At 41.6% G+C, this 16,893-nt stretch overlaps 1 protein-coding gene across 1 annotated transcript in view; it reads right to left on the bottom strand.

Moving 5' to 3' along the window:
* FRAS1 (Fraser extracellular matrix complex subunit 1) overlaps positions 1-16,893 on the bottom strand; it is a 475,354-nt gene that overhangs the window by 105,556 nt on the left and 352,905 nt on the right. Inside the window, exons 36-40 of the mRNA XM_027854503.1 lie at positions 12,291-12,422; positions 8,796-8,921; positions 7,204-7,451; positions 2,199-2,347; positions 259-421 (exon numbers count right to left, since the gene is read on the bottom strand). Coding sequence (XP_027710304.1) covers positions 259-421; positions 2,199-2,347; positions 7,204-7,451; positions 8,796-8,921; positions 12,291-12,422 — 818 coding nt within the window. The remainder of the gene's footprint in view (positions 1-258; positions 422-2,198; positions 2,348-7,203; positions 7,452-8,795; positions 8,922-12,290; positions 12,423-16,893) is intronic.

Below are 16,893 nucleotides of genomic sequence, written 5' to 3'. Positions count from 1 at the left end.
CACCACAAGACCTGAAGAAGGATGTACTAATCTCGTCTCAAACGAGAGTAACAGGTGATCGCCCCTTCCTGACACAGATGTCTTATAGTAAACAGTCATTTTCACCACTCACCCAGTGTTGGAAAACAGCTGTCATCTTGGGACTGCTCAAAGAAGGAGAGGGAACGGGGGCTTATTCAACCAGAAAATGATTCATTCGTACACTGTCTATTCTGAGGGCTACCGATAGCACTGTCCATTGTTCTGAAAATTACTTACTGTGATAAGGTCGGCAAAAGTGAAAATGGGAGGCAGATTCTGGACAGGTGTGATAATGATGGTAAATTTCTGATTGTTCAGTTGGTTATTGTCAGCATCAGAGACAGAGAATTGGAAAAAATCAGTGATTGGCTGATGGTCCGTCTCAAATGAAGCTGAGTACCTATGTCGGTCAAAATAAGAGTAAAATTAGTAAGTCATATGAAAAGACAGGCAAAAGAATTACACTCGTGTTTAAAAACGGCCCCAGTCACAGACTTGCTTTCGAAGGAATAAGCAACTTGTTATTTAATTATCTACACAGGACAGGCAAGCCAGCTTAGCTGAAGGAGCAGGGTACCTTGATAGAGAGACAGGAGACAGCATGTGCCAGACAAAGTAGACCACCGCCACACCCCTGATCTCCCCTCAGCTCCTGACAGGTGCAGCTCAGGACCCTATAACCAAGAGCACTGGGAGTACCAAAGCTTCCAGCCCAAAACCCTTAACATCATCCCAGGAAACAACTTCTATGGAGATGAATCCCAGCACCTGCTCTAACAGGTGCTACAACCATAGCTACTGAACATCTAGAAAAGAACATTCTTGCCATCAAAGTCCTTGGCACTGTCAAAATAGTTCAACATCAGAAACTGATTTCATTACATCAGTGGAAAAGACACTAAAGAAAAAGCATTAATATATGCTTTGCTGATGCACCGTAAGGACCACATTGTTATTGTACAGTCATACCCAACTCTCCCTGACTCCATTTGGGGTTTTTTGGCAAAGATACTGGAACACTTTGCCATTTCCGTCTCCAGCTCACTTTACAGATGAGGAAACTGAGGCAAACATGGTTAAGCGACTTGCCAGGGTCACACAATGTGTCTAAGGCCAGATGTGAACTCAGGTCTCCCTGACTCCTGGCCTGACGCTCTATCCACTGGGCCACCTAGCTATCATGGGACCTTTCCATTAGACTTGCAGCTGAAACCTCTATGTTGTTTCCCTCATTAGAGTGTAAGCTGCTTGAGAGCAGGGTGTTGCTTTTCTATTTGTATCCCTACTGCTTTGCATACAGCAAGTGTTTAATACATGCTTTATACATCCATTCATTCAATGTTTTACATTTTGAATTTATAGTCTGTTTATGCTATTTTTAAAGGGACTGAACCTGTGATTTCACTGGTGGAGGAAATTCTCAAAAAAGAAAACCCGTCTGTCAATGCAGATTGGCACATTCTCTGCACCTTGGAGTCCTAGAAAGTTGTCAGGGGCACTGAGAAATTAAGTGATGTGCCCAGGGCTACAGGGATAGCATGTCGTCAGTCAGGTCTTGAACCCAGGACTTCTGACTCTACAGCCAATCTGTTAGCCACTATACACCCTGCCTTTTCTTCATTTTAGATGGCAAACTCCCTAGGAATAGGTACTATTTCTTCTGTATCAAATGTACCCTAGAATGATAGAAATTAATTGGCCAAAGGATTCATCCCTGAACTCAACGATGAATGAATATGTGAGTGAGTGAATGAATGAATGAATGAATGACAAATCAGTTTTCTAGGAGGAGAACTAGCCATGGAGTTAGGGGAACTGAATTCAAATCCTGATGTTAGCACTTCATACTTGTGTGATCTTGCACCCTTACCTTCCCTCTCTGGCTTTCAGTTTCTTCAATAAAATGAAAGAGTTAAACTGGCTGCCCTAAGTCAGATTTCTCCTTCCACTTCACTGGAACTAAAATTACTATTCCCAAAAGGGTCCCTGTGACCAGCAACACTCACACTCGAAGTGGAAATAACCGTGTAAGGCTTCTCATTCCCAGAGCAGCCTCAGTTTCCGGATCTTTGCTACAGAATGTAGATGGAGGAAGAAAAAGGAGTCTTTAGGAGTCTGAATGGTGAGGGAAAACTCCCATTAGCGGCGAAATCAGTCAAGTACGTAAGACTGGTTACCTGATTTTCTGATTGTTGATGTCTTCCACTGTGAAGTTAGAAATCTCTAAGAGCTCTTCTACCACTAGTCCCGATGTCCTTGTAAGAGTCCCATACATTGGTACAGAAAGCAAATGAATCCATATCTTTGAGTCTGGAGAAGAATTATCCTAATAGAATTAAAAGAGAAAAGACAATACATCAATCTAAAAATTTTTTTTGCCAAACCTAAAAGGTTTGACAATTTAATTATAATTATATTATTATGATTTAATTATGTGTATACATATACATATATATATATATATATAGTGTGTGTGTGTGTGTGTGTGTGTGTGTGTATATACATCTATGTGTAGGTGTCTTTTTTTCTCCCTTTACTCACTGAAAGATTGTTGTTTTGGTATAAACTGTAATATATCCCAAATTTGTCCTTCCCAGAATGCCTCACTGAAAATGCCCTAGGACCTCAATGCCCACTTAGTCAAAGTAACCAAAGTGAAGTGGAATTTGAATAAGAGGTGTAAAACAGAAGGCTACACCAGGTGCTGACATCATCCACAGCAGGTGCTCTCTGCTACTCCACCTTGCCATCCAATAAGAAGGCAAGAAGATTGGACTCATCCATCTCTAGAAACAAATGTCAACTCTTTGCAGGATGCCAGAGGGGATCTCACTGTCTGACTGCTATTCAAATTCTATGATGGCAAATGCCATATGATAAAAACACGGATCAAACAAAGATTGCCAATAATCACTAGATAATGGCAAACTCACTCAATCGATCTAATAATCCATGTGACAAAACTTCAGTATGATGAAGAATTTATTTCCAATTAGAAATTTTGCTTTCCCAAGTCATCTTTCTAATGCATCGTTCTGATCGTGCTACTCTTCTTACAAACTTTAGTGATTCCCCAGAGTCTAACAAAGAAACATGATCTTGGCTTTCAAGGCCCCTCCACAATCTGGTTCCAAACTCTATTTCCAGGCTTATCTTATATTATCTCTTTTCATCAGCAACACCTTCCATTAATAAATGCCTTTTAAATTTAATGGGATCGTGTTCCAGTCAAACTAGATTGACTGTCTCCAATTTGCATCCTACTCTCTCCTGACTGACCATTTGCTTTTATTACCTCTTCGTTCTTGGACTGGAGTTCCCTTTCTTCTACCTCACCTCTTCCATTCTCCATTTGGTGAGAACCCAGTGAGATCATAAGTGATTTGCAAATCTTACCTGCTACATAAATGTTACTATTATCACCGTTGCTGTTATTCTTTCAAGACACAACTCAAGGGACAATCCTTGGAAACCTTCCCTGACCCCTCTTTCCCTCCTCAGCTGATCTCCCTCTTGGATTTTTTTAAGAGTATACTTTGCCTGGACCTCCCTTCTGTCCTTCATCTCATTTTCCCTGATTTCATGGTCCTTTGTGCCCACATCTTTTCCCTTTTATTAGACTTTAAGCTGCCTGAGAACAAAGTCTGCATCTGATCTATTTTTGTACTCTAAGCATTTAGCTCCAAGTTTGATGGTGGTTACTAGACAGTCATTTGTTGAACTGAACTGAAGCGATACCTTGAACAGTTATCATCATTATCCTTCACAAGGTCCAGGTTTTAGCCAAGATATACTCCTTCCCACTCCTTCAGCCTGATGGGCACTTTTCCATCCCCGTACCTTTGTTCATGCTCCCTACTGTACCCTACCAACTGAATCTGACCCTTGAGGCCCAGCTCAAATGCTACCTTCCCTTGGGAATTCTTTCCTGATTTCCAGAGAGGTCTTCCTTCACTGAACCACAGTAAGTATTTTGTTTCTACCTCTATTATGCATATACTTCACTGGGTTCTTATGTATTTATGCACTTGCCTTATGTACTGGTAGGGACTTTAAAGATCTCGGCCACCCCATTTTATCAGTGAGGGAACCTACGTGATCTAAGTCATGTTGCTACCTAATGGCAAAGCCAAAGAGGAGACTCAATGAGCTGGAAGGTCTCAGAGGCTCCCTAGACCAAACCTATTATTTTATAGATGAAGAAACTGAGGCTCAGAAAAATTACATACTTGCTCAAGCATCAAAAAGGTAAGGTGGCTAGATTCCAAATTCAAAAAAAAGTTTAATATTCTTTCCACTGTATTCTGCTGTCTCCAAGCCTCTTGATTCCTGGGTCAGGCCTTTTCCAACACAATTCCATGTTTCCCACCTAGACAGTGAACTCATTGAAGACAGGGACCACATCTTAATCATCTCTGCATCCTCTTCAGGATAGCCTCCGTGTCTCTTAAGTACCTTCAGGTACTTAATACGTGGTTGTGTTGAATTGAATTGAATCCCACCACTGCCTTCTGCCTCCCTCCTTGCACATGTATATCACTCCGTGCTCCGGACACCATACTGACATATCATGAGTCATTCCCATTCCAACTGTTCTCTGCTTTACTTAAGGCCCATTCTGTTTACAGAACGGCTTCCCCAACCCTGCTGCATACTCTTTGCAGGCCCACTATGGAGCAGTTCTAGAAAGCCCTTCCCACGAGCCAAGACTCCCCAGCAACTGTCAAGAAAAGTCATTACCTAACTTTCAGTATGTCTTTAGCATATATGCTATGCCTCCACCAGCCTGAAAGAGTCCTTTTGAATTTTCTCTGCTCTGCTGGACAAATTCACATTCAATCAATTTCTTCAAACCAGTATTAAGTGCCCAATAGGGCTGCATTTTGATATGCAAGGCAGAATGTGTGGTTAATGGTCAGGAACTGCTCTGGAGAGACACTTTGGGCTGTCAGACAATGACTTTGTGAGCCTTGGCGGTCTATTGATTCAATTTGTATTCAGATGTCTTGATGGATTCATGGGTTTCATAAGAGTCAATAGGCCAGAATTTATGGCAAAAATCACCTGCCAACTCGAAAAACAGAAAATGGAAGCTACTTTTGAGTTCTGAGAGGCCCACGAATAGGATCACGGGGGAGTGATTTCCCGCAACATAAAAAGACAAGTGGGGGATAAAATCTGCACAAAAGAAATTGCTCCCAGGCCAACACTTTATTTCCCTTCTTTCTGTTCAGAACTAGATATTATAGTTAAGCTACAAATGTTATTTAAAACATATGGATGATTTTTTAAAAGTGTCAGGTCATTATTGATTGTGGTTTCAAATTTGGGAAGAAAAATCTCAGTACTCAAAGAACTAACATTCAAGCAATCATGCATCATCTTTTCTTTTAACTAAAATGACCTATGATTATACAAAAAAATGTACAAATGCATGTATACATATACACACATGCATACATACATATATTCATACATCTACACATATGTATATATACATATATACAAATTAACACATCTTATTAACACATGTGTGTATTTATTTATAAAAGCTACAGAATTAAAGAAATGGCTCTTCTTCCTTCTCTCAGCAGCATTAATTAAGTCAGTCTCAGAGAGAAGAATCAAATGTAGGTGTCTTGACCCAGGCTCAGTTTTCCAATCCATATTACTTCCCCGACAGAAAAAAAAATCAGCCCTCTAGCCTTGGAAACCCTAAGAACACCACAGCAAAAGTGTTTGTATGTATCTGTATGTATATGTACAAATATGGGCATGAAAGAATTTAATAATGTCATTACATATAAATAATTTTGTTTCTGGGTTCTAGGTATACAAAGAAAGTGGAAATCAAACAAAAAAATAAAGTTTTAAAATTCTTTTTTTGTTCCTAATTGATTGATTGATGATAATCTGAGCAAGGTCTATAGCCCAAATATGGCCTTGACATTTCCTATTTAAAAAAAAAAAAAAGGTAACTAGGTCAAGAGAGAAACCACTCTTTCTGAATGCATTGAGTTGGTTTCAGATGTACCGTGTGTCTTAATCAAAGGACTGGGTGGACCTAAACCTTGGATAGCTCTGCCTCTGGAAGTAAGAGGGGCTAGTAATTCCATTGTTCCTGGTCCTGCTTTTGCCACTTCTCTCTCCTCTCTCAAATTCCAGTACCTTTGGCTTTAATATTAACTAAAATGACCACTCAGTAAAGGAAAAGCCCCAGCCCCAAACTGCCCCCACTGAAAGCCACTGTCAAAATAAAATGGTGGATAGCTACTGGGTACAGCCCACCTTGTGGCTTGGCTGGCCAGCAGGTAGCAAGGCAAATTACTATGTGACCCCCACTACTCCTCATAAGATTGCAATGTGTGCAGCTTGACAAATAGAAACAGCCAGTGTTTGGTTTTCGTCCAGAGTGTGGCATTTGTGGAGCACTTTGATACCTTATTGAAGGCACAAAAGTTCCTGCCCTTTGAAAAACAGGCAGTCCTCTGAGGCTTAAACATTTTTTGACAGAAAGGAACTTTGGAAAGGCTGGAGAAGGACTTGAGTCTGAGAAGGCCTTCACAACCTGGCCCCTTCCTACCTTTCTAGCCTTCTTATACCTGACTCCTTTTTCCACACACTCTACAATCCAGCGACACTGGATTCCTCGGTCCCGACTTATGATGAGTCTTTGGCTGCCCCCACACCTGGCGTGCTCCCACTCTCATTACCATTTTCTGGCTTCCTTCATCTCAGCTCAAATCTCCCTTTCTACAAGAAGACTTTCCCAGTCCCCCTTAATATTAGTGTCTTCCTTCTGAGACTACCTTCCAAATACTCTGTATAGATCTTGTATTCAAATATATTTGTGTATATACATATGCATATATATAAATATATATGTAAATATATTTGCATCTTGCATCCCCCACAAGAATGTGAGCTCCTTGAAAGCAGCGGCTATTTTTTACCTCGTTATTGTATCCCTAGTGCTAAATGCTTATTGACTGACCAACTGAGGGAAATACTCCAGAAAGGAAAGGCCCTACCCAAGGGGGAGTGGCTGAGTAGGATCTGAGTAGGACTGGTGGAGGGGTTGAAGCTCAGAGATACTCAGCCCTGGCTATTACTGTAGATACTGTTGGTTAAGGTCAGTCACTGGTAAGGTCACCGATGAACAAGGCGATTATAAGAACTTACCACATAAGCAAGGTGTGATCTAGTCAGAGTAATGGAACTTTTGCTGGGGACGGAAGCAGTCAGCGAGGAGCCTGTGGCCAGCCGGGGACCGCTGCGGTCGGCCCACGACACCTCCACGTTCACTAGTGTGGTTGCTGTGGCAGTGCCATCAGTGACAGAGATCTCCATGCTGTCCTGAGTGGCCAACGAGCCATCATGAACATACTGTAGTGCATTCTGGGTGATGTCCTCATAGGTGAAGGGGTCGCCTTCCAAAGACAAGACAAAGGACAATGGTCCACAATACTCCTCTTTCGACCCAAGATTCCAAAGCATGTGAGACAAACCTAGAACTCGTTCCCTTCTTTTTTTAAAAGAAGATGAGAGAAAATTTGATACCTGGAACTATCAATTTTTCTAAACAAAGATGTCAAATTATTTGGGGGTCTAAATGTTTAAAAATAAAAGATCTAGGGGCAGCCAGGTGGCGCAGGGGATGAAGCACCGGCCCTGAATTCAGGAGGACCTGAATTCAAATCCGGCCTCAGACACACAACACTTACTAGCTGTGTGACCCTGGGCAAGTCACTTAACCCCACTGCCTAAACCCTCAAAAAAATTAAATTAAAAAAAATAAAAGATCTAAAACTTGGGAAAAGTGACAGGACACCATCAAAGTTATTGCAAGAGGCCTCAACCTCTCTTTCTGGACAATCAGATTCATGTAAGAAGGACTTTGGTTTGTCTACTACGCTAGTTGGTCAAAGGCCATCAGGGTCTCTCATGGAACCTGGATATAGTACAATGCATCCCTATCTGAGTTCATGAGTTTGAGTACTCATTTTCTGTGTAGTAGTGTGGAGAAAGCTGCATGGATATAGAAGACACAGTCATACCCTACCTCTGAAGCTAACTAGCTGTGTGACGGGATTGGATCAGGTGGCCTTTAAGGTCCTCTCAACTCTGGACATTTCACAATGATACCAATTGGTGCTGAAGGCTACAAGGAACTCAATTCAGTTTTTCCTTTGAGGAGAGTTGTGGAGAGCAGGGTCAGAGGTCAAGTCACCCCTTGAATTCTGTTTCCACAGCCCAACTTCTGAGCATTGTCCAAAAGGACTGAAGTTCTCCTGGGTTCTCCAAAGGCTGCTGGGATCACAGGAGGCTCTCCACCTATGTTCTCTGCAATGGTCTAGGGAAGATAGTAGATGATACCTAAGACTAGGTAATTCTAAAAACGTGGGTGTGTGCATGTGTGTGTGCACTTCTGCACACATACTCCTGGCCTGGCCTAAAACATTTGGTGTAGCTGGAAATATACACATATACATATATGTGTGTATATATTTAAATAAGCTAGTTTCACCTGAATTAGGGAAATGTCTCAAATCAAATTTTTGTGGATGGAGAGGGAAGTAACACACATCCAGGCTAACTAACCATGGCAAGGCTGGTCTTCAAACAGCCCATTTTCCAAGTACCTCCAAAGAGCTACCCCAGAGGATTTCATTAATTATCACACCATGCCTTGGAAGCATACAAGACTGGATTTATGATTATCCTGCCACAGTGTCCCTCCAGTAGGCCAGGGGAAGAAGACACCTCCTTCCTACCTGTGTTCATGCGCCCTTGGAACTCAGTCGTGTTCTTGAAGAGCAAGCCATGCAGTGGCGGCTTCACTAGCTCAAAGGAAAGGTCTTCAGGAGTCATGTTGGTGTCACTCATTGCCAGCTGCATCCCTGTAGAGGGTGGGATGATGATGATATGATGTTTCTAGAGAGTTTTAACATGTAAAGTGTCTATAAATAACCCACCAAGAACCAAAATTCCCATATTGGGCAGGAAGGGGATTGTGAGTTATCTGAGCTATGTCAGATTAAACTCCTATCCACCAAAAAGAAAATGGCATCATGGATGGAATGCTGAACTTGTGTGATAATAATTTCAATAGCCCTATCCAATTTAATCAGCATTTCTTCAGTTCATTGTGATTTGATGGGTATCAATGATTGTCTTAGCGAATTAAAGCAGAATAGAATTAAGAGGAAAGTAATTGTGTTAGTTAATTCTGTTAGGATAAGAGTTACGATTGACTGTATTGATGTATTGATGATTATATTAATTGTATTTGATGTATCAGATAGATTCATATTGTTAGTTAGGTCTGTCCCGAGACTGTAATAAGAATATAATTGCTACACTATCCCTTCCCCATGCACACAGTGCTCGTAATAAGGATCATTTGCCTCTCCACCCTTAGGAATCATTTCTATCCACTTACTAGTGACCTTTGTTTCAAATCCACAACTTCCTTGGTCCCTAGGACACTGCTGGTCAAACATCAGTGTCTGATGGCCTTAAAAAGACCTAAGACCTTGATGACAGGGTCATATGACCTGTGGAAAACCCTGAGATGTTGCTAACATGATCCTATGACCTTTGGAAAGCCCCTGCTGAGGTGGCTTGCAGCCGATGGCCTGTAGTTGATGACCTGTAGCTAATGACCTGTGAAAGGCCTGTTGACAAAATGGTTATGACTGATAGACGCTGCCCTTAGCCAACCATAAGATTTCCCCAATTCCAGAATTGGCCAATCATGGAATTGTACCACCTCATTCTGTCTTTGGTATTCCCTCAAAGTGATTTTTCCTCAAGCAGAGGGGTCCCTGACGGTGGGGAAGATCCTGGACCCAACTGATTAGGGACCACTAGCATCCCTAATAAATGGAATATGCTCAGGGCTCTGTCTCAGTGACTTTTGTTGCAGATTGGAATTTTGTGGCCCACGCTTGGAGTCAGGAATACCTAGACTCAAATACTATCCCAAATACTTAGCAGCTGTGTGACCCTACTTGACCACAAAGGGGGGTCATTTAACCTCTTTTGGCCTCAGTTCCTCACCTGGAAAAAGGGAGGGGTGGGTCTACTTAAAGACCTCTAAGGTCCCTTCCATTTCTAAAGCTAAAATCCTAGGATCAAACAGGCAGCATTCAACTTAGCCAACAAGCTAAACTCTAGAAATTCAAATTGCAAGCCAGCTAGCTGGAATTCAGAATACATTCTCCTACAGAAATAACATGTGTTGGTTAAGTTCCCAGGTTTGTCTCGAAGCCCACTGAGCCCACAATGTAGCTGAACGATGACAGCAGCAATATCATTTTGAGTGCAGGGTCTTGGAAGCATGTGATCACAAGATGCAGAAAAGGAGGAAGAACGGATGGACAAAGAGAAGGAGGGAAAAGAGGAAAAGGCAGGAAGGGAGGGAGAAAGAGGGATGGAAAGAAGGTAAGGGAACTACTACAGGGAGAAGAAGAGTTTTACCCAAGTTCTTGAGTCCTTCTCTCTGGTGTTCTCTAAGGCCCAAATGATAAAAATAATAGCTAGCATCTATATAGGACTTTAAGCTTTGCAAAGCACTTCAAAAATACTATCCCATTTTATCCTCACTACACCCCTGGATGTTATTATTAACTCCATTTTACAGATGAGAAAACAAAGGCAAACAGAGATGAAGGGACTGGGCCCTAAGGTCACACAGTTAGTAAGTGCCAAAGGCCAGCTTTGAACTCAGGTCTTCCTGACTGCAGACCTATCTTTCTCTATCCACTGCTCCCCCTAGTTGCCTAAACTTACCTTACACCAACCCAGTATTCCATGCTTCAAAATTACACCTCCACCTCAGAGGGCAATTAGTTAATCTACATCAACTAGGAAGAAAAAAATCTTACTGCATTAATTCACTAATTAGTTCTTTAATTAACTGCTATAATTTAATCCCTTATCTTTCAAGAGGTGATTACAATTTAAAAAGAAGATACATCTTAATCCAAATAAATCTCTAAGGGGTGGAAATTTATAGACTGTTAGTAAAATGAAAGGATTCTGAATTCTGGGCAATATGGGGGAAGCCATCTTGAGGTGGGAAGCCACCATGCAGGTGGCCAGGCTTGCTTCCTTCAGAATCAGGTCTCCTTTGCATTTTCCTTTTTTCCTTCTTTCTCTCTCCAGTCCACAGGCTCTCTACTAGCTTCACATTTTTTTCTTCATCTTAACTCCCTCGCCAATACAAGGAGGTCTCTGTGAGTAGGCACTGTAGTATGGCGGCAACCATGCTCACAGCAAATGGTAGTCATAAGCTCTTTCTAAATCAAGAGCTTAGATATTGGGGGCTGCTGCTACAGATTCCAAAAGACGGCTGATGAGACACATTTCTCAGCTCATTATGCTCACCGCCTTAATGACTAAAAGGCATTCCCACAAAAGAAAATAAACAAACTCCTAATGACAAAGCATTGTCAAATATGAACTAGATGGTGGCTCTGGTCCCTTGACATTTCATACTCTCCTATCTTACCCTATTTTTGCCCCTAGCCACTTGCCACCCTTAATCCTATCTAGATTCCATTCTCCCTTGGCTGTGGTTCAGGTCCCTGGTGTTCTGGTCACCCCAGCTTACTGGCCACTTCCATCCAGATCCTCCTCAGATCCCTCTTCCAGTCACCTCAGACTACCTGGCCACTCCTGGATCCCTCCCCACAGTCTTTCTGTATATAAGATTCATCTTGTCTCCATTAAGGGGCTCAGATTCCTTAAGAACCTAGCCAAGGGCTCAGATTCTTAAAATCTAGCCAATAGCTCACTAATGTTCAGATTCCTTAAGAGTCTGGCCAATATGGCGGATCTTTAATAAACCTTGTCTTTGGCTGAAAAAAAAATTACTCTATTTTTCTCCCATTTATACTTTTCTTTTTTGACTTTGCTGAAGAGAAAACAAGAATGTTTCATGGTGAAATTTTCTCTCCTCTCTGCTCTCTTTGACTTTAGATGACAATAAATCAAATGACTGGAAACTTGGAAATATATTCTCTGTTGTCTTGCACCAGTGAGAGGTGCCCTCTAAAGATTTTATTTCCATCCCATTTATATGTATGTGGGAAAGTGGAGGGTCAAAGGTGAGAAGAAACCAATGCCTGTGTCTTCTGAAAGGAGATAGCTATAATCTCTTGCTGCCAGTTGGGACAGGCTCAATACATCCAGAGGGATCGGTGTCTTAATACAGCTGCATTTCAAAAACCACTTCTCTCCACCACCCGATTGATCTTCCTTACCCACATTAGCTTGGCCTCCTCGGCTGACCTCAAGAAATGGAACTGTGATCTGGAACAGCGGGGGTTGCTGATGAATGGGAAGTAAGTGGATGGTAAACATCATTTCTTCTGTTGTGTGTTCTCCATCTGAAACTGGAAGGGATGAAAAGCCCACGTAAATAAATCAACTTGCAGTCTGATGGCATACAGGTTGTTTCACCGTGTACGGAGCCCATGGCTTTTTGAGATTGCTGCAGCACTCTGAAGAAGTTCTAACAAATCAGGAAAGAAGGAAATAATGCCATATTCGGAACCAGAGTAGCAAAGCTTTTTAAACTGAGGAAGAAATAGCTGAAAAGCTCACAATGACACAATCAGACAAGCCTGGCAGTTGGATAGCGAGGTGATTCTGATAAATGTTTATGAAAAAATATTAACATAAAGTATTCTCTTGCTGAGCAGGTAAGAACAGGCATTTATTTACTTATTCATAGGCTTCTTTTGGATTGGTTCATTCTTCGGGATCTCTAGAGATGAGTTTTCATTCACACAGTCTTCTTTTAAAAGACTCAGGTGCTTCATAATGGAAGGAAGCTTTGTTACAATAACAACAACATCAACAAAAACTCTACATTTATAACAAAGGTGGGGTGTGGGCACAAAAATAATTCTGATAAGTCATTTCAAAATGGGGATGATGTGATTTTCATTTATTTATCATGCTCTACATACTGCATAAAGAACATATAATATCTAATTTTCCTGAGTGCCCTGAACAGCAAATAACTTACTAATCTCCTGGAAGAAAAAAAAAAAAAGAATTATTATTAGCACTTTCTTTCTAGGGCTCATCAAAAAACATACACTTTTCTTTAAGGAAGGAAATAAACAAGCAATTATTAAGCACCTGCTGTCAGGAGCTATGCTAAGCACTTTACAAATATTATTTCATCTGATCCTCACAACAATTCTGGGAAGTAGGTGTTATTATTACTCCCATGTTACAGATGAGGAAATTGGGGTAGGCAGAAGTTAAGTGACTTGCCCAGGGTCACACAACTGCTAAGTGTCTGAGACTAGATTTGAATTCAGGTCTTCCTGACCCCGGGACCAACACTCTATCCACTACACCACCTAGCTGTGGGTCTTTTTTAAAATTATGAACTAAAAAATTATCAACAAACACAAATATTTCCACATGCAAAGAAGGCAAGAAAAAAAGGATTGCATATATGTAGTATGTAATATGTACAGCTTGCTTTAAATGTTTATTATACATGTATATATATGTGTATACGTATGTGTACATATGGGTGTGTGTGTGTATATATATACACATATATACACATACATATATATATGAGAAAATTTAATGTAGTAGTGTCAACATTGCCCTTCCACGTTTTTCTAAAAGGTAGATTTTGTGCATTTTGAAATAACTATTTTTTAAAGAATAGTAATAATTACTTGAGAACAAGCTGGATTGCATTTGGGGAACTGAACAACATTTTCAATGATTCTAAGCTGTTCCCTTGGACAAAAACTCATTTTTTTAAGACCAATATTCTCCTAGTGATTCTCTGAGGCTGAAAAGCATGTAATACAACAATTTCTGAAGAATCAAAATGATGGATGTTTTAACAAGCAACAGAGAACCATATATATGCCAGCATTACTAATCCTATATAGCCCATTACCACTATGATGCGCATGACACATATAATGGTGTAAAATTATAGTTGGGTAGGGGGAGAAGGTGATCAGAAAAGGTGGGCGAATCATATAGAGAGTTAGGGCAGATAAAGGATGAATAGTTCAAGTGCTGCAATGACACCCACACACTGGTAAGAGACTTTGAACAAGGCCTCCAGCACACTGGGCGGAGCTCCAATGGTGGATGTCTGGGAGAACAGAGACAAACTTCACGCAGAAGGAGAAGTCCTACATGGGCTTCACTGATACATGGAAAGAGGACCATATGCTGATAAATAAATATTAATCATGAGAAATAGGTGAATGGATTTCTGTCCCTAGAAAGCTGGTTTTTAAATTTTTTTCCTATGCAACAAACTTGGGGCAGCTAGGTGGTGTAGGAGATACAGCACTAGGTCTGGAATCTGGAAGACCTGAGTTCAAATCCAGCTTCAGACACTTACTAGCTGTGCGACCACAGGCAAGTCCCTTAACACCACTGGCCTCAGTTTCCTTTGTAAAATGTGCTGGGGAGGAACGGGGCAAACCACTGCCAAGAAAATCCTAAACAGGGTGATGGAAAGTCAGACACAGCTGAAACAACTGAACAACAGACCCGTGGTCATGTCACAGAGTCTCAGCTCCAGCTATATAAACTCATCAATAAACGACATTGAACTCGACGACCTTCAAGGTCCCTTCCAACTCTAAATTGTTCTGGCTCTATGAACTAGCTACATGAGCGGCATTTCATCAATAAATGATTTCATTGCCTTGGGTTCTCTACAAGTCTCCCCGGCATAAAATTCCTGTTAGGTTTATGTTAGCAAGGATTCAAGAAAACCAATATAGTAGTGATGCAAGTAAACCATGAGCACTGACTCATATGAGAACATCGTTAGATGTTATTCATATACAGTGAGGATAATGTCACAATGGGCTATCTTCCAAAGGAACTGAACAGAAAGCTCACAGACATACTACGGAACCAGTACCAAGTCACCACTAGACACCCAAGACAACCATTGCAGCTGATTTTTGTCCTGGCCAGAATAAGTAAGCTCATCCCTGTGGTGACCTCAACAGTAATCTTGACTCTGACTCAGTTTTTCCTTGCTAGTCCTTCGACTATAATGGGAACAGTTGCTAAGACTGCATAGACCCAGGTTCCTTTGTACCTATACAATGTTACTCCACACCTTCACAGCTCATTCCTCCTTGTGCCATATTTCTTTAGACTTTATGATAACCACGGAGACCTTGCCAGGCTGGGATGAGAGGGAGAGGGTGACAGGTAGAAGAGAAAAAAGGATTCATGAATTTTGAGGTCAACTGTCTCTATCTTTTTAAAAAATTCTTTTTCTTCATCTTTACCTTAATGGTGTCTTCAAAAACTGTCTCATTTTGCTACAATTTATACAGTTCCTAATGATGGGGTTAGTTTGGACTGTTCCTAAATGACCGTCAGATGCTGCTTCTCTAATTGGGGAAAGGGAGACGGTATAGCATGCGTAACGGGGTCAGGCTAGAGAGAAGACATAGGTCCTGTTCTGAGGCTGCTTACTATCTCAAGAGGAGCTAACGACTTGTTCATCCAAAGGGACCATGACACTGAGCACCCCAAATGTCAGGTTCACATGGAATAAGGAATTCTCTCCCCAGCAACGTTTTCTTTGTGTGACTTAATCTAAATGAACATTGTCACATGGAAGGACTCCAAACCATTGCTCTAAAGCAAAACCTTTCCATGATTTAAGCACCACTTTAAAGGGAAACTTAAGCAATTTTATAGGAAAACAAAAACTTACACCTATAGAAATTGCCCCCAATTCTCTTCCTCTGTTAATGTAGCCATTTTCCCAATGACCATCCTTGACTTTTCTGCAGCATTTGACGCTACTGATGCTTATCTGCTCCTGGATGCTTTATCTAATCTCTAGTTTTCATGACACTGTTCTGTCCCGGTTCTTCTCCTACCTGTCTGACAGCTCCTTCTTGGTCTCCTTTGTTGGATCTTCACCCACCAAAACGGGTACCCTGAAGGTTCTGTCCTGGGCCTTTTTCTCTTCTCCCTCTGAACTATTTCACTTGGTCATCTCATCAGCTCCCATGAGTTCAATTATCATCTCCATGAAGGCGATTCCTAAATCTATATATCTTCCCTAGTCTCTCTTTTGACCTCGAGCTCCATAGCAGCAACGGCTTCTTGGATAGCTCAAAGTGCATGTCCCATAGGTTCTCAAACACAATATAGTCAAAACTGAACTCATCATTACTTCCAAACTCTCCCCTTTCTCCAACTTTCTTATTACTATTGAAGGCACCATCAACCTTGCATTAGGCAGGCTCACAATTCAGCGTCATCTTTGATTTCTTACACTCACCCCACATAGACAATCTGTTGGCACATCTCATCATTTCTGCCTTCCCAACACTCATATCTATCACTTTCTATCCACTCACACAGCCACTGAAGATCCTTACCACTTCTTACCCAGACTATTGCAAAAGCCTTCTTGTTCTCCCTGCCTCAAGTCTCTACCCCCTCCGATCCATCCTCACTCAGATGTCAAAGTGATTTTCCCAAAGCGCACATCTGACCATGTCACCCTCCTTCCCTTCCCCAAGTTAGTAAGTTCCAATAGCTCCCTACTTCCTCCAGGATCAAACAGAAAATTCTCTGTTTGGCATATCCATTTCTACACCCTCTATGCCTCAGTGACACTCGCCTGACTTATATAACACATAACATTCCATTTGCTGTTCTTATCGCATTGATTGTACCCAATAACTGAAGTGCTTGCTCTTCTCTCTCCCTCCCTCCCTCCCTCCCTCCCTCTCCCTCTCTCTCTCCCTCTCCCCCCCTCCCTCCCCCCCTCCCTCCCCCTCTCTCTCCCTCTCACCCCCACAACCCCCCCCCCCCCCTCCCCCC

The sequence above is a fragment of the Vombatus ursinus genome, unplaced genomic scaffold (assembly GCF_900497805.2).
Source record: "Vombatus ursinus unplaced genomic scaffold, bare-nosed wombat genome assembly UNPS02010461.1, whole genome shotgun sequence".
NCBI lineage: Eukaryota > Metazoa > Chordata > Mammalia > Diprotodontia > Vombatidae > Vombatus > Vombatus ursinus.
Note: the sequence above shows the minus strand (reverse complement) of the source record. Positions and strands in the feature narration are given on the sequence as shown.